The 26,760-nt window shown below is 41.0% G+C and overlaps 2 protein-coding genes across 4 annotated transcripts; both read left to right on the top strand.

Moving 5' to 3' along the window:
- The first annotated feature begins 1,016 nt into the window (after positions 1-1,016).
- Positions 1,017-5,904, top strand: si:ch73-335m24.2 (protein eva-1 homolog C). Its single transcript, XM_041944645.1, has 8 exons — positions 1,017-1,113; positions 2,148-2,353; positions 2,477-2,600; positions 3,484-3,636; positions 3,771-3,914; positions 4,001-4,072; positions 4,159-4,239; positions 5,298-5,904. Exons 1-8 carry the CDS (start codon positions 1,017-1,019, stop codon positions 5,681-5,683), a joined length of 1,263 nt encoding a protein of 420 aa, XP_041800579.1. The 3' UTR covers positions 5,684-5,904.
- A 1,847-nt stretch (positions 5,905-7,751) lies between these two features.
- ocrl (OCRL inositol polyphosphate-5-phosphatase) lies at positions 7,752-26,753 on the top strand. 3 transcript variants are annotated; one of them, XM_041944241.1, is made up of 24 exons: positions 7,752-8,181; positions 8,839-8,918; positions 11,534-11,625; positions 12,018-12,056; positions 12,398-12,517; positions 14,453-14,647; positions 14,804-15,041; positions 15,191-15,364; positions 15,497-15,598; positions 15,701-15,815; positions 15,931-16,047; positions 16,332-16,513; positions 16,851-16,962; positions 17,585-17,694; positions 17,942-18,077; positions 18,200-18,310; positions 18,497-18,662; positions 19,070-19,305; positions 20,034-20,057; positions 22,141-22,260; positions 23,298-23,382; positions 23,768-23,895; positions 24,119-24,230; positions 24,637-26,753. In XM_041944241.1, exons 1-24 carry the CDS (start codon positions 8,140-8,142, stop codon positions 24,759-24,761), a joined length of 2,961 nt encoding a protein of 986 aa, XP_041800175.1. In that variant the 5' UTR covers positions 7,752-8,139; the 3' UTR covers positions 24,762-26,753. The 3 variants fall into 3 exon arrangements, with proteins under 3 accessions (XP_041800175.1, XP_041800176.1, XP_041800177.1); XM_041944242.1 differs by lacking the exon at positions 20,034-20,057 and having other exon boundaries at positions 24,637-26,752; XM_041944243.1 differs by lacking the exons at positions 7,752-8,181; positions 8,839-8,918; positions 11,534-11,625; positions 12,018-12,056 and having other exon boundaries at positions 12,412-12,517; positions 14,469-14,647; positions 24,637-26,751.
- Positions 26,754-26,760: the final 7 nt, after the last annotated feature.

The raw sequence follows: 26,760 nt of genomic DNA, 5'->3' as shown, positions 1-26,760 counted from the left end.
CAGGACCCTCGCTGTTGTCCAAGAGAATGAGTCTTGATTTTGCCTTTACACACACACACACACACACACACACACACACACACACACACACACACACAAGGTCAGTGTGTTTAAATATGTTGAAAAGATTCAGGTGATTCAAGTATGAGCAGGTGATTAGCCTAGCTTTGCATAAAGACTAGCAGCAGGGGGAAATATCTTACGTGGCTCTGAATTGGACTAATTTTCATGCTGTACCTTGAACACACCCCTACACAGAACAACAGAAATATTTTTGGTTTTAGGGTGTGTTATGTGCTGTAAGTGCTTCTTGGTGAACAATGGCAGATTGCAGTGACTTTCTGGAGTCTTGTCGCCACGGTGAGGCTGTAAGTTGTAGTGCCATTGTGCTTAAACTGAGGGCTTCAATGAAACCTCTGCTCACCAGTCACATCTGCCTATCCATGCTGGAGCCAGTGACACTGCACAGAAGTGCTGGGTGGAGGGTCCACAGAATATTTCTGAGAGTTTGAGAGAGCCAGGCTACCTGTTTCCCTGTGCTAAGCTAAGCTAATAGCCTCTTGGCTGCAGCTTCTGAGCTCTGTAGTGCTTTTCCTGCTATCCTACAACTCTTCAACGATTTCTTGAAACTCACTGCATAAAAAAAATCATCATTATACTGAAGCCACAAGCTCCAACAACCAATCAAAAGAGAGGAGTCATGTCACAGGTTTTTGCAGCATGTGGCTTCAGTATAAAGATGTTGGTTTCACATCGTAAATATGAAATTACATGCACATGCATTCATGCACACGCATACACATACTGTAACATCATCCCAAGCTCCACCAAAGCAACACTGTAGCTTAGCTGTCAACTCTGTTCAAAGCAGTTAACTGATTTGATTTTTGTTTTTTTTTCTTGCTGAAGAGGGGGCGGCTGTTTCTTGTAAACACAATGGCATCATTGACCTGCTGACCGCTCTCTCACATGCAGTCAATAGCACAAAAACTCATTACAACAAAACCCTGCAGGATATGCACAATGACAGCACCATGGAGTTCTTCTGCCTCGTCTTATCTCTCCTTTTCGCTCTGAGGATACGCGCCGCACATTCGGCTCCTGATTTCTCTCGTAAGTGCTCTGTTTTTGGCATCAGTAATTGCTTTTTCAGGAGAAAATCAAACTGTCGACTGGGTATTTTTCAGCCATTCAAGGTTTGCAAAGGAAGCTCCTTAAGCATCCCCTAATTTTTTTGCACATCCTGTTTTCCAAACAGCCGATCCAACTCCTGCTAAAAGATCCGAAGCAGGGTCCTGAACTTAGACCTTAATAGAATAGGACTAGATACTCCCAAAGCATTAAATAAACTATGGTTGAGTTGTTTTGACTCATGGAAATAAAATGTGATGGATGACATTATGGTAACAATGTTATGTTCAGTCAAAGCCAAAGGTAGCTATCTGACCTTAGCAGATATTTCCATTTTTTGTGCGGCTGCAGGCTCTGAGGCGCCTAATAATAGTTCATTGTGAGCGAGTGCCTGGTACTGCCTCTCATCAGCTCCCTGAAGCTTCAGACTGCCTCTGTGGTGCACACACACACACACACACACACACACACGCACACACACACACACACAAAACGCAGGGGGCCTAGTACGGGAAGCACACGCGGGAGGGGAGACTTCACTTGTGTTCTGTTGTCTTGTATGTTTGTATGTGTGGTCATGGTCCAAATATTGTCTTGGGAGGCTACACCCACCGGCTGGGACGCCACCCAGTCGACAAGCAGGGCTGAGCTGTAAGCATAAAAAAAGCATCTACTAAGTCATGCTATTGACCTGCCAATTATGGACAATGACGCATTATTTAGTGATAATCACCATGTCAACCAGTCATCTCTGCTTTGCTAACAAGGAAAAATAATTGCTTTGTTCAAATCAGACACCTGAAAGTCAAACAGGAGTTGTGCCTATTTCTATATTTAAATGAGATGAAAGTGACAAACCTCTGTGTTTGAGATTAGATATCAGCTTTTGTTTTAGTGCCTGCTGATTTGCTTTAAGTTGCACCATCCAGTTTTTTTGCCCACCTGTAAATGTTAACTAGCTCTCCCACAAGCTGCAGAATAAAGCAAAATTAGCCTCGCCTTGTGTTCTCTGTCAGTGTATCTCCACACCATCCTGAAGAACCACACGGCTCATGCCTGCGAAGGGGACACGCTCATCATCGAGTGTCCCTCCCGGACGTCTGTGACCGTCCTCTCAGCTTTCTATGGACGACGTGTTCCTAATCAGCATTTGTGCCCCTCTGCAAACTCAAACATAACTGTGGAGGAGGACACAGAATGCACTTCCCCGGTTGCTATCGAGGTATATAAAGCCGCAGTCAGATTAACGTGAAGTCCATGTTTCAGTAAAGCACCTTGTTGTCTTTGAATGCTTTTCTTTCACACAGCTGATTCTTGTGCTCAACATGTTTTCTCGCCCTTGCAGAAAGTGCTGTCAGAGTGTCAGGATCGCCAGTCCTGCCACATCCCTGTCTTCAGTCCAGTGTTTGGTCAGGACCCCTGTCCTCTCACCAGCAAGTACCTTCTAGTCGCCTACAAGTGCAGACCAGGTATGCCGCTAAGGTCCTGTACTGATGTACTGTAATTATGTGGACAATCACAGAATCATTAGAACGAGCTCTTCATGCCTGCAGAGACAGTGGGTCCTCTTCCATTGAGTCTGCCATGTTGCTCTGCTGTGTTTCCATCTCACCAGCTTTTTTTAGGGCTTTCGGCAGATAAAATTAGCTCAGCTGTCATGGAGAGCAAATACAAAATTATAAGGAAGCAACAAATAAATAAATAAATATGCAAATAAGCAAACAAGCACACATTGATAAATATTCAAGTATTATTTCGACAAACTTAACTTCGGTATGTTTTTGTATTGAAGTTTTTGTTCCTCATACAGAGCCAAGCAGAAAAAGATATTTCTCCAAAACAAAAGCAGCAATAATAGCAGGTGATGTCCACAGTGATGGATTACCTAATTCTACTACTTTCTGGCCTCTACATTTGAAACGGAAGGGAAATGAAACCAGCGGTGTGCAGATGTTTCAGTGAGTGAAAGTATCAGTATGAGTACTACTATGAGTAGTGTAAAACAAGTTGAACAAGTCCTGTATTACAAATGCAAAAGTAAGAGTACAAAAATTAGTACAATAAAGTACAATGTAGTGGAGTACTGTTGAAGTATGAAGCAATAAAAAAGAGAAATAGAAAGTGAAGTACAAATACCTCAAAATCGTACCAAAGTACAGTACAGAAGTAAATGTACTCAGTTACTTCCCACCACTGGAAACCTGTGACTGAACGAAGCTCAGCAATGACAATAAAATCTATTGTTGATAATAACGAGGTAAAAACAGCACAATGTGTTCCTTTATGTTTCTTTATTAGATGTTCATCAAACTGCTCCTTTCTGTAATTATGTGTGTGTCATCTGTTTTACAGAGCACCACCGCACAAGGCTGGTGTGTGAAAACGAGCGTCTGAGGCTGATGTGTAAAAATGAGACCGTCCTCGCGATCTACTCCGCCACGTTTGGACACCTGCTGCACGGCAGTCCACACTGTCCTCAGGAGCCTGGATCACATCCTGACATGGGTCTGAAGAAGACACAGTGGAGAATAATTGTTGTGCTTTATTCATCTGTTTGTATAAAAGAAGAGTTGAATAATGCATAAAAATGATCATTGTAAATTTTAAGTATTCATTTTGCTAAGTTTAATTTCTTCCAGAGTGCTTGTCACCCTCGGCTCTGAGGAAGGTGTCACGCAGGTGTCATGGCAGAGCGAACTGCTCAGTCCTGGCTGATACTCAGACCTTTGGGGACCCCTGCTTTCCCGGCACCAGGAAGCACCTGCGAGTGTCCTTCACTTGTGGTACGTGACGAACCGGATGTTGCTGATATGGTTTGCTGCATCATGTAGAAAAAGAAGAAAAAAAAACCTCTGATTTTCATTTTCAGTGCCCCGGTATCTGCTGGAAGATGTGGGCCGAGGGTCGACAGACCCTTTCATGATCTCGGACTACACCCACGGTGAGAGCAAGACTGAAAATCCACAGGTTTTGTTGCATGCTGCAGACTTTGACTGGCGTCTGAGCACAGACCCCTCTCACCTGCAGGTGGATGGTACACTGGCCCCACCTACAGGCCTCAAAACGTGTTCTTAACCAACTCCCTGGAGATCATTGAAAAAATATTGGGTATGTGCACTGATGCCTGTGGACCTCGGGCTAGGGTGCCATGTACATTTATTTGCATCGTTGCAGATAACATTTAAAGCACAGGTGTTTTAGGGTGTTTTAGTTTTAGTGCTCAGCCACATCACATTTACAGTATATCATGGCTAATTATGAGTAGCTACTTGTCAAAGCCTATTTGTGTTCCTCTTTCTGCACAAACTGAGCATATTAAATACTACAATGCACCCCCCCCCCCTCCATTTTTCTATCTAGTAAAGAATGTGTATAAATATGTTTGCATTACTGAACTTTTTTCAAAGCATGCCATAGTTTTTATATTGTTTTTTTTCTTAATATCAGTCAGCCATTGTTTCCTTTCGGTTTATCACAGTATATTAAACTCAGCTCACACAGACACGAAAGCTGCTAAAGATTGTAGTAAAAATTATTGTCTTCAAATATTTTTTTTCCTCAAAATTCCAATGAATTAGTTCACTGGTGCATCTTCAGTAAGACCATTTAATCACAGTTGTAATGTAGCTAATCAGTTCGTGTACGGGTGGAAAACTGGAGGAACAAAATTAATGTGAAATTTCCAGATTTTTGCAATAATGTCGCTGATCCACAGCCAACTCTAGAATCTTGGATGTTAATTATTTCCATTTGCACCCAATTGCACCATCCATGAGGACTTAAAAAAAATCTGTGCTTTTAACCACATTATCAGGCAAAAATAATGTAAATCCAAAAATAAATAAATGAAGCCAATAAAGACAACTTAACGTTCCCAGTGAAAATAGCCTGTTTACTTTAGGAGTTAAAAACCTCTGCAAGCCAATTTTCATATAGTCCTGTCAGGAAAGAGTTAGTAGCTGCTGGGGAAGTTAAAAGCAAATTAAACAATGTAAAAACGTATGGAATCTTTTGGTAAATTGTCAACAGTAATGCAAAGTATAAGCAATTGGTAGTAAATTGTGGTAAATAAAACACATAAAAAAACAGTTTAGTGTTTTAAGGAATGATTTGGTGCAGAGGGACAGTGACTTTAACAAGTTTGAATTTACTTTGATTTCTTCCAGGTCTCCCAGAGCGAGTGGCTCTGTATTTTGTCTCTGGCATCTGTGCTGGTCTGGTTTTCCTGCTCTGCCTGTTTGGTCTGCGCTCCACACTTGTGAGGGATGTCAAAGATCTGGTCACTGAGCTGAACGACGAGCTGAAAGCATCCCGCAGGCAGCGCAAGGAGCTCATGGAGGACCTCTTTGACGAGGACATCTCAGACACGTCGTCCTTCCGTCGCCTCACACAATCCTACCGCACAACAGACATCTTCAGTCCTTCTACTCTGACGGTAGAGATGGTGGATCGGGAGGTGGAACAGACGAGAGATCTGCCCAACGGAGACATTTGGCCACATCGAGACTCCAGCCCTTATGCCATTCATAAGATTAAAGCCTACAACAACTAAGAGAAGTCACATTAGTGAAACTACTGCTAAAGCATCCCTCTGTGGACTGTCTATTTAACTGTGCCTCCCTATTCATGTATTGTCACTCATGGGCAAGTGACTCTGAACAATAGTGACTGAAATACATGAAATCTTAATGTACTAGATTAATTATGATCACTATTAAGATTAGCACCAGGTGAAACCAGGTTTCTTCGTTGCCTCAGTTAATTCAGCTAACTCTCTGCCTTTCTCTGCATTTGTTTGGGTTCATTGGATGCCAGGTTAAAATGTTGACCAGGATAACAGAAATAAAATAAAGACTGTATTAGCAGGGTGAGAGTTGTGGTCTGTTTACAGTGATGAACTCTCTGATCTGATTAATGCTTCACAAATAGTGCTTAAAAAGTTGAAGGGCTAATGCACAATGAACCACAGGGGAGGCAGGCCAGGATACACCTGTCAGACGGCCACAGCTTTATGTCCGCAGTACTTTAAGTTGTGTTAAATGTGCACTCGATGGTTATCCAGCAGCGTATGTTATGCTCTTACAGCCTTCTTATGTAGAAGATTTAGGAGGAAATTAAAAAGTTCATCCTTTATAAGCTTTATAAACACAAAATGTATGACAAACATGATGTCCTAAGTCAGTGGTTCCCAATATCAGGATCAGGACTTAACCTTTTTCTCACTTTTTTCCTAATTTCATTTTTTTTAATGGATTGTGCCCTCTAAAAATCCTTCAAATGAAACAATCCATATACCTGTGAGGAGGGGTCACATGGACACTGCTTTATTATAAGGGGTCACAAGCCCAACAAGGTTGGGATCCACAGATTATGTGGTGAAAAAGACCCTTTAAGAGTATATATTTAACATTAAGATTATTAATATGGCTGTGTCTTTTTGAACAGTGGTCGGATATGTACATAGATCTTTTGTTAAGTAAAAGTAATAACACCACACTAGTAAAATTTGTGCATTCGAAACTCTACTTCAGTAAAAGCACTCACTGCAAAAGTGAAACAACTCACTAGGCAAAATAAGGTAAGTCCCCAGGGGGCAAATGCGGTTGCTGCAGCAGCACAAGGAAAGTGTAATGATTAAATAATAGGAGTTATGAAACTAAAACAGAAATAGAAGTAAAGATACAAACTGAGAGCGATTAAAGACAAAATTACATAGCAAAAGTGATGGTAGTGTGATTAATAATAGCAGGTGTCTAGTATATGATATATATAATATATACTTTATATAACAATAGCATAATAAAGTTATAGTATAGACATAGTTATACATACAGTTGTACAAGATATATGATGGGGTGGAATGTATTTATATAGTAGAACATAATAAATAGTGTCATACAGAAGTCATACATTAAATATAATACAGAATGAGTATAGAATAGTATAGTTTAATATACAATACATGCAGTATAATATATAACAATATATATAAATCAGGAGCCTTCAAGGTCCCAGAAGACAATATATTTGTTTTATCTTATGCTCACAAAATATTTTTTATACAGACATTATTATTGTGTGCAACAAGATAAAACAATGAGAGTGTGTGGGAGCTTTAACCTATAACAATTCATTATATTTAATAAACTGATCATAAGTTTTGTATGTAAAAAGTAATGAGTAACTATAGCAGTTAAGTAAATGTAGTGAAGTAAAAAGCACAATATTTTCCTCTGAAATCTAGTGCAGTAGAAACATAAAGTAGCAGAAATTCGACAAGCTTAAGTAAAGTACAAGTACCTCAAAATTGTACTTTAGTACAGTGCAAATGTGACTAGTTATTTTCCACCACTCGTTTTAAATGCTGCAAAGTAATCCCAAACAGAGGTGTTAACACAAGTTTGATATGAAAATGATTATGAATTTTACCACCTAATGTTGCAGTTTCTGTTTGATCCCGTCAGAGCAGAGAGGCTGCATTCAGTCTCCGCGCCAGAAGGTGGCGATACGGGCCTCATACTTGATGCCATTCGCGCTTAAAAATGAAGAAGATGAAGCAGAATCCACGAATAACTAAGCAGGGAGAGGGAGAGAGGAGGGAGGGAGTCTACATAGCAAACTCCCTACTGGAGCGCAACTAGCTAAATCTGCCCAAACTGTCATCCATGTAGCTAATCTGACCAGCCCGCTCACTGAACTGAAGGGAGACCCAATATTTCAAGCTTTTTTGACAGAATGGCGCACACTAACCGGAATGTTTTGACTTCTCGACTCTGTTGAACATTTGTGATCCCATCCAGCAACGACAACAACAACAACAACATCTGGCTAATAAGCTAACGAGCGGTTAGCATTAGCAACAACCCTGCTGAACAGCTGTCACCCGGAAGGCCGCCGCAGTCGCCGCCGCACCGGGTGGAGATTTAACTTTCTCTGTCCGTGTCTGGACTGAACCAACACAAAGTCGCTAGCCAATGATAAATCGCTATTTATTACATATCGGTAAGAATGGAGTCCTCTTTGGGAATATGCAGCGAGGAGTGCTTGGCAATATCCTTTTTGAATTAAGTTCCAACCGTTTCGTATGTTTTTTTCAGTTTGTTGTAGCTCGTTGGCTAACGTTAGCTTTACTGAATCATTTTCTCAGGTTCCATCTCTCAATGTTAGCAAGTCTGCTAACTTGACGAAATTATTTGGTAATCAGATACGTGGACATTAACTGTATTTGGTAGCTCAGTTAGCTGCTTAACTAGTGTGAGTTTATTTACCTGGTTCTTCTATAGCTACAGTTGACTTTTAATTCAGACCACTACAAGCTAATCATACCAGTATGACCAATCTCATCTATAATTAGCTAATTAAACCCACTTGCTCTTTAATAACGTTAGCCACGATTTAGTTTATTACACTGGCTGTCACTAACTTAACCACCTTAGCCACTGAACTGCTTTCTCTGTTTTTTCACTGCCTTATGACTTCTCATTTGTCACATTTGCTCCCTGATTTTCAATAAGCATGGCTTCTTCTAACAGAAATGATAACTTATGAGTACTTCTCAGTCTAACTACACGTATACTAACTTACAAGCCTAAAAAAAGTGAGGCCCTGTCTGCGGTTGATTGAAATGAAAACTAAAACTCAGTGCTTGGGCTGTCCAAGCACCTTTCTCATCCTCAGTCACAATAATTCCTTGATTGTGATGTTCACACTGTAAGAGGTCAGGAGCTGAGGGCTGGCCAGAAGGAGCCCAGACTACTGACACTTATTGAGCGCAGTGGAGAGTTTATGTAAGTATCAGAGAACCTGATAACTGAAAATTCATATATATTTTTTTTGTCAGGTGGTAGATCAATTTCGTGAGATGTCACAGGTCATGTTTGAGCTTTTGAAGCAGCTCTTTAGATGATCATCTGCAGCATCCTCTGCTTTCAGCTGTTGCTTTATTCTGATGAACTTTTTGACAGCATGTTCTGTTTCAGAGGGTAGATACTTGCTGCAGTAAATCTGAAGTGTCTGACCTGCTCTTCTCTTAAATTGGCAACTATTTGATATTTTCTGCTGTCTTTGATTGACATGCGCTGAATAGCTGTATTGCTTTTTAGGCCAAATATGGCTTTTAAGCTGCAAATGAAGTTGCATCAAGATGGTTCGCACAATGCATTGTATCACAAAGGTGTGCGCCATGATTGCGTCACACTGACTAATAAACAAGATGATTTAGATTGTGCAGTTTGATGATTGTGCTTTAGGGGTGGTTGTCCTCTGTTATCTAGTGAATATATTATAGTGAATTATATTACATAAGTGTTAGTTTTGCTGGAGGCAGTCTGTGTAGCTAAATCAAACAGGTCAAATGCGCTATCAGACCTGCGATGTTCTGCATTTTGACGAACTCAAAGAAATATTGTATGTTATAGTCACAAAATGTTTCAGTGTCAGGTGTCATGTAGCCCAGTTGAAAAAAGACATGAATTGCTGCATGGATCAGTGACTCTGGAAGTTTGGTACAGGACACTGCTGCCTGTGGAGCTGTTGTGACTGCGTCTTGGCAGCTTCAGCATTTGTTTTGTAAAAGGGGATGTTGTGGGAGACAGCAGTGGGTGTGTTAAACCATCAATGTAGTTTGTGTTTGTAGCAGGTTGTGCCTTGCACTAGTGTGAGGGAGAAAGCAATTACACCTACCAGCAGCCAGTTCACTCCGCATTACGCAGAATTCCTCGTCTTTAGTCCTGGACTGTAATGAGACTCACATGGGCACACAAGCTCCGTCCTCAGCTGACTGTGTTAAAACCACACACACTAAACTCCTCTCCTGACAGCAAAAATGGTGAAGAGTCATGGAGATCAGGTGCTATACAGATCTTATAACATATAACTGGTTTGTTATTACAGGGTGAACAAAATAACAAAAGAAGCACATTGCAATGCAACAGCCGTACAGTAAATACTAATGTGAATCTGACAATGTATGCTTGTTTTTTTGTCTGACAAGATATATCTTCCTGGGCAGTTTTTTATGTGAGAGCATTTCACTTGTTGCAAGATTTTTTTTAAATCATTAATCATTAAAAAGATAATGTAACTTCCTTCTTAGATTTTGTTTCTTTTGTTTGTTGCACACTGAAACTGCTTTGTTGAAGTCTGATTTTGTTTGCATTCAGACAAATGTTCACAGACAAATAATCTAAACTAGATATTTTTACTTGTTTTAAAAATCTTGATAAGTGAAATTTTGCTGCTCTGTTGGAAGATAATTTTTCTTATTGCTAGTAATATTTCCTCAATTTTATTGCTTCTTTTTTTCTTGTTTCTGAGAGCTGAGTTTTTGTAGTCAGTGTTGACAAGGATGTGCGTGGGGCCACCTGTTGTCTGTGCCCTTGCAGACTTATGCTTTTTGAAACTATTCTGCCACACTTTTCTACTTTTGCAGACTTCACCTCTGATGTACCAATTTGCAGCTATAGTAAAGTTATAAAAACAACTACTTTAATGGAAAGTAGGCGTAATAGAAACTATAACCTCAGAAGTAAGCAGGAAGTTGAAGCAACTTAACAGACTCAGATAAAACCGGGCCTCATTAGCTTTACTACATCATTTGTGTTTAACACAGGGCTGTTGTATTGTAAGGTGTTTTCATTGTTTTGTCCACATCCTTGAGGAGGCTATATTCTCTGTTTATAATTGTCAAGCAGTCTACGACATCAGAGGGGCCCTTGCTGACTCAGGAGAACAGCAAGTCCCTCTGACACATTTAGACCCGCAGTGCTGAATCATTTTCCTCTCTTCAACAGTAATCAGACTTCTTGTGAAGTGGAGAGGAAGGGTGGGCAGTGCCCAGCATGCTGCTTTGACCCTGACTGTTATTCAGCCATTGTTACAAACTGAAATATGATCCCTGCCTACATTAACCCACATCACAGATTTGAAGCTGCTTACATTGATTATTTAATGACCAAAGCGTAGCTCATCTGAATGTGCTCCCGGTTGCTGCGGTATACTTTTATCAGGAAAACTTGCTTGAAGCTGAGCATTTGTTAGTTAATCCTGTGCCATTTTGTGCTTGTTGAACTAAAGCAATTTAGCAAATTAGGCTTAAGGAGACTTTTGCATGTGTGCATGTGCATTTCAGATTTTTGTAAATCCTAAATTCACATTTTAATCCTTTTATAATTATACTCTAATCTGAATGTTACATTTACCCATATTGCATCACAAATGTTCAGACTGAATGCTGTGCATGAAACACAATTTTAATTGCAAGCGAATGGCTGTTATGAGAAACAGTTGCTGCAGCTTGTCCGTATATGCTTTAAGTCTTTTGAAACTTGTAATATTAAAGTGAAGTTTAAACATCACAGAACTGATGTTAAGTGGGCTGGGACTTTGTGCTGTTCTCATACAGATTGGGTGTTTTGGCCACCCCTGAAGCTGTTGTGTCTCGTCCAGTGGCTCAGCTGTCTATACCCATCAATGGTAATTTTGAAATAGTGCGAGGTATGTAACCCTTTTTTTTTTTTTTTTGTCCTATCACTGTTTTGGGTACACTCAGTATGATCAAATGTTCTGGATATTTTAAGTCACCAACTGCTGCAAACAATTTTTCATTTCCTTGTATTCTTCTGTGAGATGTTTGTGATTCCTGTCCTGTAGACGAATGCTTATGAAGCCTTACCTCACATTCTTTCACCCACTATGCATCATATGTCATGTCACAGTGGTGTGAGGGTGAAAGCCCAGGAAGCATGTCCTTTGTGCTTAGAAAATGAAATTTAAAAATCAACAACTAGAGCCTGTTAAAGTAATATACCACTGCTCTGGATCACTCTCACAACAGAACTTTGAACTCCATGGGCACCGTTTAAGCTGTCTTTCCTCTTTCATTTCAGAGGCTGAAGAGGCTCTTCTTATTAACTTCACAGTAGATTGTAAGTACTTTTTTTATTTTTATTTATTTTTACCTCTCTTCAGGTAATTGTTCTCAAACAGACATGATACAGAAAGTTATTTTTGTCCTTCAAGCATGCCAGAAGGAATGATTTCTTGTGGGAACAAAAGAGAGCTAGCACTTGGCATTTATTGCAACACAACCCCTTTCCAGCCATACTGCATTTTTAGAGCATGCCTTCAGTCAAATGTCCTTTATTTAGCAGCAGATGCTGGTCATGAGTTACCAGGGCTCCCTGAAAGAATGCTGCATAATGCCGTTTGCAAAGTTTAAACGTGGCCAACATGTGTGTAATTGTCTGTGTTTTCTGTACTCCTCAAGCCCTCTCAAGTGTTAGGATACGAATCAAAGGAGAAAAAGCCCCTGAGCTACTGTTGGAACTGCAGGAAGATGATCGGACTCGTACTTTCCTCACCCAGGTGAAGAGTGCTCAGCAACAAGGTAAGACTCCACTGTCTAGTCTAAAGCAGTTGGATGATTAATTATTTAATCACTCATCTAACATTTATTCAGTGAGGGCGGATTACACTGCTCGCTGATTTCCTGTGCATTCTTGCCACCCACACTGGTGGAAAAACTCATTTGGCTGCAATTTTTGAAATCAGATCTACCTTTAAAGTGCTAAGGCTTATGTTTTTATGCTTTCCTTCCTTTTTTAGTATTTGTTTTTATTGGCATTCAGCATCAAACACATTTCCATTGAATGAGTTTCAAATATTGAATGCGTGCATTACCCGTTAGTATTTGTGTGCAATACACCTTTTTGAGATCTGTGGCAAATTAAAACAGAAGTTGTGCAAACCATGGACAATTAGGAAGTGATCTTTTATTTGCTATATATATTTATAGATTTACAGAATTATAGTCTGGCCTATGGGGCATTATGTCCATCCATGCATTTAAAGTTGGGCTCCCCCGTGTCCTCATCAGAGCCTTTTTTACCCACTGCCAGCAATATATTTAAGAAATATTTCCAAATATGTCCAAAAAATATGGCTGTACTCTCCAGGGGCACCTGACATCTGAAAAAATGTTGTTTATCACTCTCAAAAAGCCTTTAATAATAGTGCGATCACAGAAACCATGGTAATAATTTGCATTTACATTTCCAGTTTCTCCAGGAAACTGGAGAGTTACCATCATAGTGGGATTTCCAAAAGTGTGTAATAAGTACCTTTTAAGGCTTTTCCAACTAAACGCTTTCCAATTTTGTGAACTGGTACACTTCCACATACATCCATATTGTTGTCCATTCTTCCTCAGATAAGATCGTCTTTCCTTTTCCTTGTATAGTGTGTTTTACAATTTAATAGCTATTATGCTTTCATTCTTACATTTATGTTTGAGTCATGTAGCTGATACACACTCAAATTAATGAGAAAACTTTGACTGTTTCATTTACCAAAATAACAAGATATCACTGGCAGTGTGATATAATTCCTGCAAAGCAGTGGGACTTTCTTCTGAAATCATTTTGTGTTAGAGGAGAGGAACCAATGATCCATTTTGTTATCTAAAATAATCACACCTCTGCACAACCACCTGTTTATCACAATTGTAGGGAAAGCTTGCATGGACTTAAAGAATATAATGTATGGGCACCACTTTTGTGTGATGTATGGAGGTTCACCACGCATTCTGTTGCTGCACCCATGGCAACCTTTTGACTGGGAACAGTGAGATGCTTGAGTTAAACAGTAACCTTGAGGGTAAATACTGCAGGACCTGTGTCTTTATCTGTGCTCCCTTAATGATGAAAATATAAAGGATTCTTTGTCAGCTTTGAGCTATGTTCCTTTTCACATGGGTTTATATGTGTGTAAACTGTGGTTAATGAAGCCGTGTTGTTGTTGCCACCTCGCTGGCCAACACCCTGCAGAAATAATAGATTTTGAAGCGAGATCTTGGTTTGGCAGTGAGTTATAATTATTTCAATACTCAGAACCTGTTCATCCAGTTTCAATATTACCACTATCATTTGCCTTTATTTACTGTAACATCACATAGTAATTAGTACTGCTACAGAGGAACTGTACACTTTAGTCTTGTTATCAATAAGCCAGTTGTAAGCCGGTATCCTCTACTTCCTGTTATGACAGCATTGCTCTTCTGGGTGTTGGCTCATTTGTGTCTGTGTTCATATTTACACTCAGAGAGGTCATCTGATACAGGATCTGAATTTACTTAAGTAAAGTGAAAGCATTTAATAAGGCATACTAGCTTCCATCTTGAGGAAGCTGTAACTCCATCATTGTTTTGTTTTTTTTTTACACTGCTTAAGATCCCTGTAAAGATGTTCCTTTCTGCCTGAGTAAGGTTGTGCTAGCCCTGGATCATGACGTGCTTCTTTCTGACAATGCCGTTTAATTTTCTCAGTTCAATCCAAACTCAGGAAACCCAAAGCGATGGAGCCCCTTGCGCCAACAACCATCAGAGGACCAGTTCCAATCCCACCACAAAGAGCAAACAAGACTGCTAACTCTGTAGGCTCTGGAGTCAAGCCACCCAACTCTACCAGTGCACTGCCTCCCAACCTCAACAACAGCATGTTAACGAATCAGAGTAAGACAGGTAATACATGCATACACTGTGTTTATGTTTAGAAAAATCCAACAGTTGTGTAAATGGTACCTATATGTTTCATTTCATCTAAAGTCTCTGCCTTCCTAATTAGTTTCAGTTGCCGTTAGATTGAATCCTCTGCTTTTGAACTTCCTGTGCCTGTAGATCCAGTTCAATCACTTGCCTCGGACTTTGGCTTTGAGGACAACTTCAACCACGCTCTGAAAGTGGAGGAAAAGAAGAACCATCAGAACCGCATAGTAGCCTCCAGGGAGCCTCCTCCTGTCCCTCCTCTACCACCTCGCAAAGCCTCCTACACTCCATCCAATCCTCTGCCTCCTCCACCAGTCCCTAAAGACAGAGTTGTCTCCCTGCAGGCCAAAGACGCGAGCACCAAACCAGAGTAAGTCATGACACAAGGTCAGGTTTACTGGAAACACTGGAAACTATCATTTCAAGGATGCCTGATTTTGCCAGGAGGCTCAATATCTCAAAGTAGAATTTGTCTAAAGTATTGCTGTTGTTAAGTAATACCTACTTTTTCCATTGCAGTAGCTTCAGGTCAGGATTTGACCGCGTGGACAGGCAACCATCTTGGTGCGACAGCCCCACCACCAACAGCATGAGGCAGGACATGTTCTCCAGCCAGGCAGGACAAAGAGAATACCTCATCAAACACCGCCTGGGTAAGAAGGAGAACGAGTATGTGGACATCGAGACCTTCAGGTGAGAGGAGCTTCTTTGTTCTGCATGCTGTTATTTTAGTTGCCTTGATATCGAAATACAACAATTCAAAAATGCTGCTCCTGCACACATGAACCCTACATTGTGCATTAACTCTGCTTTGTGTTTCTTAAGGTTTTTCACAGGAACGTGGAACGTGAATGGACAATCTCCAGACAGCAGCCTTGAGCCGTGGCTGTGCTGTGACACAGAGCCTCCTGATATTTATGCTCTGGGGTCAGTGAGAATTCATCATATTGTACTTTTCTGACCATAAACTCATACATAGTCCTCTTGCTTTAATAACGTCCATAATGGTAACTTGGTTTGTGACTCCAGTTTTCAAGAGTTGGACCTGAGCACTGAAGCTTTCTTCTACATGGACTCGTCCAAGGAGCAGCAGTGGGTGGAAGCTGTAGAGAGGAGCTTGCACCCAAAAGCCAAGTACAAGAGGGTGAGTAGAGAAAGACTTTCTCACCGTTTACCATGAATGAATACGGTCTTGGACAATTGGGTCCTGCCATGTTGATGCAGGGGGCAAATGTGCTGACTTGCTTCCATGTCTACAGGTTCGGATCATACGACTGGTCGGGATGATGCTTGTGGTCTTTGTCAAAAAGACACTCAAGAATCACATGAAAGAAGTGGCTGCAGAGCACGTGGGGACGGGAATCATGGGAAAAATGGTTTGTTCACACTAAACTGAGACTGAATGCCTCAAAATACACACAGTCATATACAATCATGGGATTAATGTCTTTTTTTCATTCAAGTGCAGTAGCTCATGAGAAACTAGTAAAATATTCAAAAATGCTGTATCCCTCAGTGTGAAGAAATACTTAAAAATGTTGCTGGAACTGCAGCTGGATGTAGATTCCCACATGCATTTGCCTAATTTAAATAAGAGGCTATTTATATGTCAAACCGCCAGCCTGATCTTTGCATTTTTTTTTTTGTTTTTTTCCCTCAGGGGAACAAAGGAGGCGTGGCAGTGAGATTTGTTTTCCACAACACAAGCTTCTGCATCGTCAACTCCCATCTAGCAGCGCACGTGGAAGACTTTGAGCGGCGCAACCAGGACTATAAAGACATATGCGCCCGCATGACCTTCCACTTACTGGACCACCCCCCGCTCAGTATCGTCAAGCACGAGTGAGTTCCTCAGTCGTTCATGTCCAAAGTGAAAACGTGGCTCTGAAATCACATGAACACTCCGATGTTGCGCTCATTAGTTACGTTTGTATCCTCAGCTTAAGGTTTTGTTCACCACTAGCTGTAACTGAATTCTTATTCAGAAAAGAAGAATTTCCGCATTTTCCAGCATTCTGCACGACTAAACTAAATTAATGCATACTACAAAACTCTTATTACTTAGACTTAATCAGGGTCACTGTCCTAGTAACTGTACGAATATAAGCTTCAGACTACAGTTCTCTTTTAGTTCCCCAGTTCTGTCATTTTAAGACATATGTGTCTTTTTGTGTTTCAGTGTTGTGATCTGGCTCGGGGATTTAAACTATCGTCTGTTCATGTACGATGCTGCTGAGGTCAAACAGTACATCGCTAAGAGCGAGCTAAAAAAGCTTCAGGAGGTTGATCAGGTAAGAGACTGTCAGGGCTTTCTCTAAACTTAATTGTTGTGCACCAACGACCGACAGCTGAAAAAGAATATTTCCACTTTTTCTTTCTTAACTTTAAAAACATAGATGAGTGTTACCGCAAGTTAAAGATATAATTGTGATAATTGTTACTGTAGGTACAGAAAAAATGCTTCTATCACTGTGGAGTTTGCAGTTTCTCTCTTTAGCAGTATTAAAAGTTTTACTTCCATAATTTGGCTTGCGTTTAGTCGTTTTGACACAAAATAAGAGAATTTTGCACTTGGGCGCTTCAGCTGCACTCCTGGTGTTTCTGTTCAGTAGCCGTTAGTAAAATTTCCTTGCTTGTGTGAGTAGGCTGTGCTCGCGTTTTGCAACTCTCTCATGTGTGTCAACCTTTGTAAATGTTTGATAGTGTGACAAAACTGAAACTGAAACAGTGAATATTTCTTGATAAATAGAGGTCAGGCAAATATATCTAAAACTGAAGCTGTTTGGCCATTATTACACAGGTTGTTTGTACTCTGTCGTGATTCCCTCTTTAACTCTGTGTGATGATAGTGGACAATAAAGGATTCTGTTTTTTTTACTAAATAAAGCAATGTTGCTGCTTTTCATTGTGTAGCTGAACATTCAGAGGCAGACAAAGAGAGCCTTCACAGACTTCATGGAGGGGGAGATCAACTTCATTCCCACATATAAGTACGACCCCAAAACAGATCGATGGGACTCAAGGTAAAAACATATCCCTGTAACTTCTTTTTATACGATTGAATGCACAGATTCACTCCTAGATTTGCTATGTTATTACAATTTTCCAACTCCTCCTCAGTTTCAGTTTGTCTTCTTCGGAATCCTGATAAAGTTTTGCTAGTACCGAAACCTTTTCCGGCCTTATCATGACACTAACACAGAGTCAGCAGTACTGTAAGAGTGTCTGATGTCTGACCCTTCACTTTGCCACTGATACTATTTCCTGCAGTGGGAAGTGCCGTGTCCCAGCCTGGTGTGACAGAATCCTGTGGAGGGGCAACAATGTCAAGCAGCTCAAATACCGGAGTCACATGGAGCTGCAAACTAGTGATCACAAGCCTGTCAGCTCCCTCTTCAGTGTCGGGGTAAGAAGCTATGTCGTCAGATATAGCATCCCTAAACGGTCTGGTTTTGGTTGAAACAAGCAAGGTTCTTGATTCTGAAAATCTATCTGATAACATTGATTAAGAGGACCTTTGTGTAACAGGTTAAAGTGGTCAATGAGGAGCGCCACAAAAAGGTGTTTGAGGAGATTGTCCGGGCGATGGACAGAATGGAGAATGACTTCCTTCCATCTTTATCTCTGAGCAGAAGAGAGGTAAAAAAGTCCTCACACGTATGTGCACTCATCATACGGAGGGTCTGTCTTATCTTTCTTCCTCACTGATACAATCTCAGGCACCAATCACTAATAACCTTCAAAACAAAGCAGCCTGTTGACATTTGTAGGATAAAGTTACTGGCAGTCTGTGGTTAATGTCTCCTCTCTATCTCTGTCCTGCAGTTTACATTTGAGAATGTGAAATTCCGGCAGCTTCAAAAGGAGCGCTTCCTAATAACAAATGACGGGCAGGTCCCCTGTCACTTTGCCTTCATCCCCAAACTGAATGACTCGCAGTACTGCAAGCCCTGGCTCCGTGCCGAGCCAAGCGATGGATTCTTAGAGCCGAGTAAGTCCTTTTCATCTTAATGACTCCCTTTTCTTTTTTGATCATCCCGAGGCTTGTTACCTTCAGTTTTAGATCTGTGATCATGTGGTCTTTTGATTATTGATGATGAAATGTAAAAGGGAGATTATAGATTTAGTTCTATCCCTTCAGGACAGCTTTGTACTGTTGACCACTGTAATACTGTCATTGTGAAGGATTATGCCATTCACCCTTTTTTAATTGTTGCATTTAATAATATTGTCTAATGTTGTCCTCGTGTGTTGACTGTGTAATGCAGCTTGTACAGAAAAGCGGATAGTCGGTGCTCAAACACAACAGATAGTTTGCAGCTAAACCCTCTGACAATACTCTCATCAGAGTTCCTCAGAAAGTTTCCCTGTGAACCACTTCCTTATCTCCCTGAACAGATGAGACCCTGGAGATCTATCTGGAAGTGTATGTCAGCAAAGACTCTGTCACACTGCTGAACTCCGGAGAGGACTCCATAGAGGACATTCTGGTGCTCCATCTGGACCGTGGCAAGGACTACTTCATTACCATCTCTGGCAACTACCTGCCCAGCTGCTTTGGCACCTCGCTGGAGACTCTGTGCCGCATGAAGAAGCCCATCAGAGAGATCCCCATCACCAAACTCATTGACCTGGTGAGGAAAAGCTAGTCCAGCGGTCATGAAAAGGGAAATCCAGTCAGACAAAGTTATAGGATTAGTGAGGGACATATTTTCCTCAGATTAGTTGATTACGAAACCCAAACCTTCCTCTACACAGAGCAGTTAACCTCAGGTTGTAATCTGAAGGCTGCTCCTCACTCTGTAGCTATTCACTACCTGAAACCTAGAGCAGGAGCGTGTGAGGGCTTGTTCAATCCCTCAGGAGAGACTCAGTCACACAGAGGGCCTATATTTGGAGAGCAGAAAATGTCTCAACCTGTATATTTCTGGCCAAGAGAGGCCGAGGGAACGAGGAAGTGGCAAAAACATAGGAAGGGAGCTCCTAAAAACAGGGAAAACTGACTCAGGTTAGGCCCATATTAGTGCTTTACATAAATAGACTCCTCTGGCCTTAACACATTCACCTCTGTCTGTTTCCATAATGCTATTTTTTACTTTATCTGTTTTGGCTTTGGAATATACTGCTATTATCATTCAGTGCTCCTTTATTTCTATTGAAACTATTCCATTTTCCCACTTACCTGGTGTACTTGATCAATGATTAATGCAAGAACAATCTATAATCAATCACTTTTCTGATTCTGTGTTTATGCATACCACTTCTGTCTACTTTCTTCTTTTGTTTCTCTTCATCGCCTCTCCTTGCCTTGATCATTCCTTTCCAACTCTTCACTGTGGTTGTGGGCTGACTTCTTGCTCAGGGAGAGGACAGCTACATGGAAAAGGTAAAATATTAACAGTGATACTAATCCGCTATTGGGCAAGTCAGGGTCAATGTCGCGTTAACGACAAGGCTTCAGGGATCAAGTTTCTGCTTTATGACACTTAATTGACCTCCCTCAATTGTTGATGTCATAAAATAGCAAACGGCTACGGTAAAGTATTGTTAGAATTAGTCATGTCAGGATATGATATCAACAAAAGTCCCTGCACAGGCTACACCCTGTAATGCCCAAATTTCCCAGGCTGGGGAGAAATAAAGTTTTTTCTTATCTTAATGTGTAACCTTTCAGATTCACGTGCTGTAGTAGAAAGATTTCAGATTTTTTTAATGCATAGAAATGTCCTCATTTGCTTTCTTTTCTGAGAATTAGATTCGAAATTTGATACCATATCATGTCTGTAGGTTAAGTATGGAGGCTAGAGCTGGAAGGGAGTTAGCCTCAGCATAAAGACTGCATGCAGAGGGAAGCTTGCTTTGTTCCACAGCACCTCTAAATGGGCATTCAACCAGAAAATGGTTGAGGTGGGGTTATTGCGGGACATGAACTCTGGTCCGGGTCCAGTTTCAGGAACAGATCCATGAGTTTGTAGGCTTGGCAGACACCAAGATGCTGCAAACAACAATTGTAGAGATGTTGGTAGATGTGTTTTTGAACTTTGGAGAGAGCCTGGCTGGCTCTTTACCCCTGCTTCCAGGCTTCATGCTAAACTAAGCTAATCGTCTCTTAGCTCTTGCTCCATATTTGATGCACAGACAAAAGAGTGGCATCGAATCTCTCATCTAACTCTCAGAAAGTACGTGACACAGTGTATTCCTTTTAACGTGCAGTGCTTTGCAGCTACAATATTGTGCACTGACACTCACCTGCTGTTTACAACCCTAGGTTAACTAAAAAGTGGCTTCACTAGCTAATCAGAAGAATGAATCAGTGCATGCTTGCACTGCATTTCAAAAAGCCAACAAGGGCAACAATTGGTAACCCACAGGCCGTCACAAACCAGGCCGTGCAGCTTTAGTTATAATCTGTGTGCGCGGATCAGTCACCCATTAAATCTCCCCTGGCCCATTGAGGACAGGGTATACCAGTCCAATGAAAGTTAGACACACACCAACACACCAAATCTCATTTCACAGCAGGTCACCCTTGCTGCACAGCTCCCTCATACACATGATTAAAGCTAATGAGAAGAGGTATTAGCGTCTGTTCTGCTAAACTCAAACACTCCGATGAAGCCAAGCGACAAGTCTCCTCTTCCATTTCAGAACTTGTTACTGAGCAATGAAACTGAATAGCTGCACGAGTAAACAGATGTCAACTGAGAATATTAATTAGGCCTCGTTTCCCGACAATGTTGCAGTTTATACGTTTTATTTTGAAGCTTTCTTAGTCTGAGTCCCCTCTGGAAGATTCACCTCACTGTAAATACCCTGGAGGTTCACAGCAGAAGCTTTGGGTGTTGAAGCATTTTACAGAATATCGCATTAGTCCTGCATGTTATCTTAGCATCGTCCCCATTAAAGGCCCACTCCGGTTTCCCCTGCATTTATGTATAGCCTCGCTAGCTGTGGTTATTTTTGGACGTCTCTCTCTTGAGTCTCAGGGCTCCATTTGCAGCAACAAAAGGAACGTCTCTCTTTCTAATGCCTTGTCGGAAATGGCTCTCCTTCAAGTTTCCAGACCCCAGAGATAATCCTGACTTCAGTGCTGCTCTTTCTTCATCACTGAATTGATGATATCTATCTATCTATCTATCTATCTATCTATCTATCTATCTATCTAGCTATCTAGCTATCTATCTATCTATCTAGCTATCTCTCTGCATCTCTATCTTTATTTCTCTCTCTGTCTCTGATCCTTTAAATGTGGTTATCACACACTTGGAGCCAGATTATTGTTCAGTTTAACAATAAACTTTATTGTGCAAAATGACATCAGTGCACTTATATGTCTGTGATAGGCCAATATCGTCCGTTAAAATCGGTCAGGCTTCAGAAAATATTGGGATATTATTCTGGGAAATAATCTCATGTCTCTGCTATAATTTGTCAATGTATTACTTAGTGACCGTGTTATCTCTCATCAGGAAAAGTCAAAGATGAACTTCCTGATGGTGGATGGCGCAAGTACTGAGGACAAACCTCTGAAGATCCCCAAGGAAGTGTGGATTCTTGTCAACCATCTCTTCACCAAGTCCTGTGATCAGGTGAGACGGCTACAACAGATCAACTACTCGCTACAACAGAGGATGTTTATCACCGAGAGCTGATAAGCTTGCTTAAAGGATAACTTTTTTTTTTTTCAACCTGGACCTTATTTGTCGCATTAAATACACCCATTTACTCACCCAGGCATTTGGAGTCGTTTTGAAGAAATAAGCCCCAGAGGAGCGGCGAGTATATCCGTATAATGCGAGTACTCGGGGCATCCATGCGCAGCCTCTGTATAACGCATAATCTGCGATGAAACTCGTTCATATTCCAACATTTTGTTATGATATGCTGGTGCTATTCCCCTCTGAGCCCGTGGTGGCATGTTATCGATATCTTGCGTCTCTAGACAACTACCTCTGACGTGGATGATGTCATTACCGAACGCCGGGCGCTGCGAGCAGCCAGCCACAACACGGCTGACTCTGCGGCCGTCGGCTACGAATACGCAATAACGAACCACAGCTGTGCCAAACAACAGTTAAGCTGACCGACCGCCGGCTCAGAGGGGAATAGCACCAGCATATCATAACAAAATATTGGAATATGAACGAGTCTCGCCGCAGATTATGCGTTTATAGAGGCGGCGCATGGATGCTAATTTCTTCAAAACGACTCCAAATGCCACCAAGGTTGGAGTAAATGGTCGTATTTAATGCTAGAAATAAGGTCCAGGTTGTAAAAAAGCATAGTTATCCTTTAAACAGTGAAAGTGAGGGATGTAGTTGGTTGATTTTTGTTGTCGCAGTGTTAGCATTTCTAACTTTTAAGCAACAGGGTATTTGTGTTTTTTAATAATGTCTTGAAAGGAATAATACATTCAAATGCTCAGGGAAAACTGCCTGTTGTGTAGCAGGTTAGTGAATGATACTGAAAAGGTAGTATTTTCTAAAAACTACCTTGATATGCACAGTAAGATCAAATTTTAAGGTGTGCATGACACAATAACTAACTATAATGATGCTACTTGGACTCAGAAGTGCTTGTGGGAACTGTTAGAAATGTTCCATATTTGTCTCTGCATGTCTTCCAGGAGGACTTGTTCCAGACACCGGGTCTACAGGAGGAGCTGCAGAGCATCATCGACTGTCTGGACACCAGCATCCCAGACTCTGTCTGTATCCTTGTCTATGAAGCCAGTCCTAGATACACACACGCAACGTTAAGATACTAACTCAGTTAACATGTGGGCTCTGTTGTGTCTTAAACGCAAGGATGTGTTAGCATTAGCATGACAGTAGCATGACTTATTGATATGACAATATCAATAAGTATAGTAATCATGTGACTTTGTGTTGTTAGGAAGTCAAAATGAGAAGAATTGGTTTCCCACTTAATCCTAAAATTCCTAAAATCTATGTGAGCTTTCTAGCTACAAGTCTGAAAATGAATCCACCCGGATGATTCCTGTTCATTATGTTTAATCTGCACCTGAACGAATGCACTCGACAGGCCTGCTTTGGACTCCGTAGTCGCTTGTTCTTCCCTAACTGCTCCATGTAGTTGGTTGTAACCACTCTGTAGCTGAGGCTCTGCTGATCTTCTTGGAGGCCTTGCCGGAGCCAGTGGTGTGTTATGAACTCTACCAACGGTGCCTAGACTGCGCTCATGACAGCCGCCTCTGCAAACAGGTGCAGTGAAAAGCATGCAGTTATCTGTTTGCGCTGCAGTTTACAGTGTGATGTTTGGCAAACAGTGTTTCCTTTGAGGAAGTTTGAAGTGTTTTTCATGCAGCTGTACAGAAAAGAGTGCAGAAAGACTGTTTTAGCTTATTATTATTATTATCAGGATTTCTCTATCATAAACTTCAGTCATTTATGTGACTAATCTTTGTCCACTCTTGATAATTGACAGTTGATCTCCCAGTTGCCCCGGGCTCACCGCAACGTGTTTCGCTACTTAATGGCATTTCTGAAGGAGCTTCTCAAGCACTCACACAACAACAACCTAACAGCAAGCCTCATAGGTATGAAATTGATACCTCCCATGTTATGCAGTTCATTAAACAGCCAGTTTGATAACTTTTACCCTAGTGTATCAGTGTCAATTAATTTGGACAACATAGCACAATACCTAAAGATAACTAAGACCGTTATAGTGTAAATTGGTTGGTTCTAAGTGTGGCTCTCTGTGTTTTTATTCCCAACATGTTATTTTACTTCCTATAAGCTATTGTGACAACAACAGAAGCTACTACATTAACTGTACTTCTATAAAATGGCATACATAACATCTGACATGCATTCTCACAACAAGAATTCAACACTGATGATAATACAGAACATGTTAAATCGTTCTTTTATTTTACTTGATAGAAAAAAAAGTCTCATGTCACTATATCTTTATTTCTTTGTCCCGTTCTTGTGCTCTAGCAACACTCTTTGCCAGCCTCCTTATTCGACCACCTCCCAACCTGATGGGCAGGCAGACACCACACGACCGGCAGAAAGCCATCGACTTCATCCTGGGTTTCCTCATGGCGGGAGACGAGGAGTAGCCGACGTCGACGGTCCTCGTCAGTCGTGTTTCTACTTGATTCCCAACCTGGTTTACTGTCGGTAATGGATGTGGACCTGTAAGACATTGTGTAACATGATCCACTTGGTATTGTGTCATCTGTTGGAGACCAGTGCAGGTGGTTTGCACCCTACCGTTCACAAACTCGCGTTAGAGGATGATTTTACCAAGTGTCATATCTTCAGTTCATTCACAGACTGACCGCTCGCTGTATTCGGAAGCACTTGGAAGAGGTTTGAACTGATGCCTGTGCACTTCCTGATGACCTAAAGGCCCCGTGCCTCCAGACTAGATTGTCCTCATCCTCAGCTGACCCTTCTTATTGTAGGTGCTCATGCCAAAATAGCCCCTGAGCATTGAGTGGTGTAAATGGGAGAACACTATGGATCCATAGATACTAAGAGAAAGACTCTATTACACTAAAGAAAAGGAAATACCTAAAGTTTGGAGAAGTAGACTGAATACTAGTATACGGTTTAAAGCATTAAATAGATCGAAATGGGATAATCATGGAAATCTATATACTAAGAATATTTAAGCTTAAGCTAAATCATGACAATCATCCATTTTGCAGCATTTTAACTGAGGAGACAATATTAAGATATCTACGAGCATTACCATACCCACTGTATTTTACCTGTTATTTATATTTTTTTTCCGTCTAAGTTTGCACCATCTGAACAGTTTTTTGTTCCGACTACAGATTATTTTCAGCTCCGCGTTGGTTGTAAAATATTTCGGCTTGTTTTTATCGTCCGGTTATAGAAAACGTGAATGTTTGCTGTGTTTTTGTGAAACTTCAGCCGTGAGCCTTACATCTCCTTTTCGCCAGTTCCTCTTCTGTTACGAAACAAGTCTGTTAACACACTAACTTCCTGGTCGACCGGAATCGAGAGAAGAGTCACCCTCTGTGGTTCTTGATGTCTTAAATCATGTAAATAGTGATTGTTTCCCTGTTTGACGGGCCTGTCGCTATGGTGGTGATGATGTCTACAGTTTGTCATGTCTGTCATGAAGGTGGTACTGTTAATGTCTCTGTGTGTTTACATGTCTTTTTCCTCATTTCTGCCACATCTTAAAGCTCACTTTTTGTTGTTGTAAGGCCTGTCTGATGCCAGGACACAGCCGTCGTGTTCCTCATGGTAAATGCAGATGAGAAAGACTCCTGTTTTAAGTGATGCAGCATTTTCTGGGTGCAAGTTTAGCAACATTTAATGGCTCATTACTCCGCAGGATTCGGCCTGTCTTTGTGCACCTTTCTCATTTGTGCCACTGAGGAGGTTTTTTTTTCCTGCAGTCACTGTTGCATAACATGTCATGGTTATTGAAATAAGGAACTTCTGTGCTGTGTATAATCAGTGTTTCATCTTTAACAGTTTTACCCAAGAGATGTCAGCATTAGCCTTCCCAGTGGACAAAAATATTCACATTTACGACTTTATTTTCCCTTGTTCAGCATCTCCAGTAATGTAGTGATTCCAGAAATTTCAGGAGATTTCATGTTTGAAAACAATGTGAGCCCGTGATGTAATGTGACAACAGTGACAATCATGGCACTTGAAGTGCCTGTCGGGCTGAAGTTGCTCTATCCTTGTGTAGTTTCTTCTGCCTTATTGCCATCAATACACTAGATTCTTCTGTTGGTCTTAATCAAGCCGAGCTTTGCCAAAAGGTGACTTGGACCTGAAGGAACAGTAGGAATAGAACATTTGGGAGAGCCGTTTTATAGTAGTCATTTATTTATTCACTTTGTCTGTAGAAATACTACCATCATCCTGTCAACAACAAAATCAATATAATCAATAACCTCTGATTTTAGGTGTTGTCTCATGCCAGTGTATCAACTGATGTGTTTGTATGGATTCATTTTGCTTTTTGTCTTGTGTTTTTTTTTTCACAATCTGTTCATAAAATTGAGGTACGTTTAAAAGGTACACAAGGAAACACTCGCACCTGTTTTCATCTTTTCAGATTTTTGG

This window comes from Chelmon rostratus, chromosome 9, assembly GCF_017976325.1.
Source record: "Chelmon rostratus isolate fCheRos1 chromosome 9, fCheRos1.pri, whole genome shotgun sequence".
In the NCBI taxonomy this organism is placed as follows: Eukaryota; Metazoa; Chordata; class Actinopteri; order Chaetodontiformes; family Chaetodontidae; genus Chelmon; species Chelmon rostratus.
Note: the sequence above shows the minus strand (reverse complement) of the source record. Positions and strands in the feature narration are given on the sequence as shown.

What these genes read in the sequence shown, in the direction of transcription:
- ocrl (XM_041944241.1), top strand. Translation starts at nt 8,140, where the DNA reads ATGGAGTCCTCTTTGGGAATATGCAGCGAGGAGTGCTTGGCA. An exon ending in GCTCCCTCTTCAGTGTCGGG is followed by an intron (nt 18,078 to 18,199) that starts GTAAGAAGCTAT and finishes TTTGTGTAACAG; the next exon opens with GTTAAAGTGGTCAATGAGGA. An exon ending in CAGCATCCCAGACTCTGTCT is followed by an intron (nt 23,383 to 23,767) that starts GTATCCTTGTCT and finishes TGCTCCATGTAG; the next exon opens with TTGGTTGTAACCACTCTGTA.
- si:ch73-335m24.2 (XM_041944645.1), top strand. Translation starts at nt 1,017, where the DNA reads ATGCACAATGACAGCACCATGGAGTTCTTCTGCCTCGTCTTATCTCTC. An exon ending in TTCGGCTCCTGATTTCTCTC is followed by an intron (nt 1,114 to 2,147) that starts GTAAGTGCTCTG and finishes GTTCTCTGTCAG; the next exon opens with TGTATCTCCACACCATCCTG. An exon ending in TGGATCACATCCTGACATGG is followed by an intron (nt 3,637 to 3,770) that starts GTCTGAAGAAGA and finishes AATTTCTTCCAG; the next exon opens with AGTGCTTGTCACCCTCGGCT.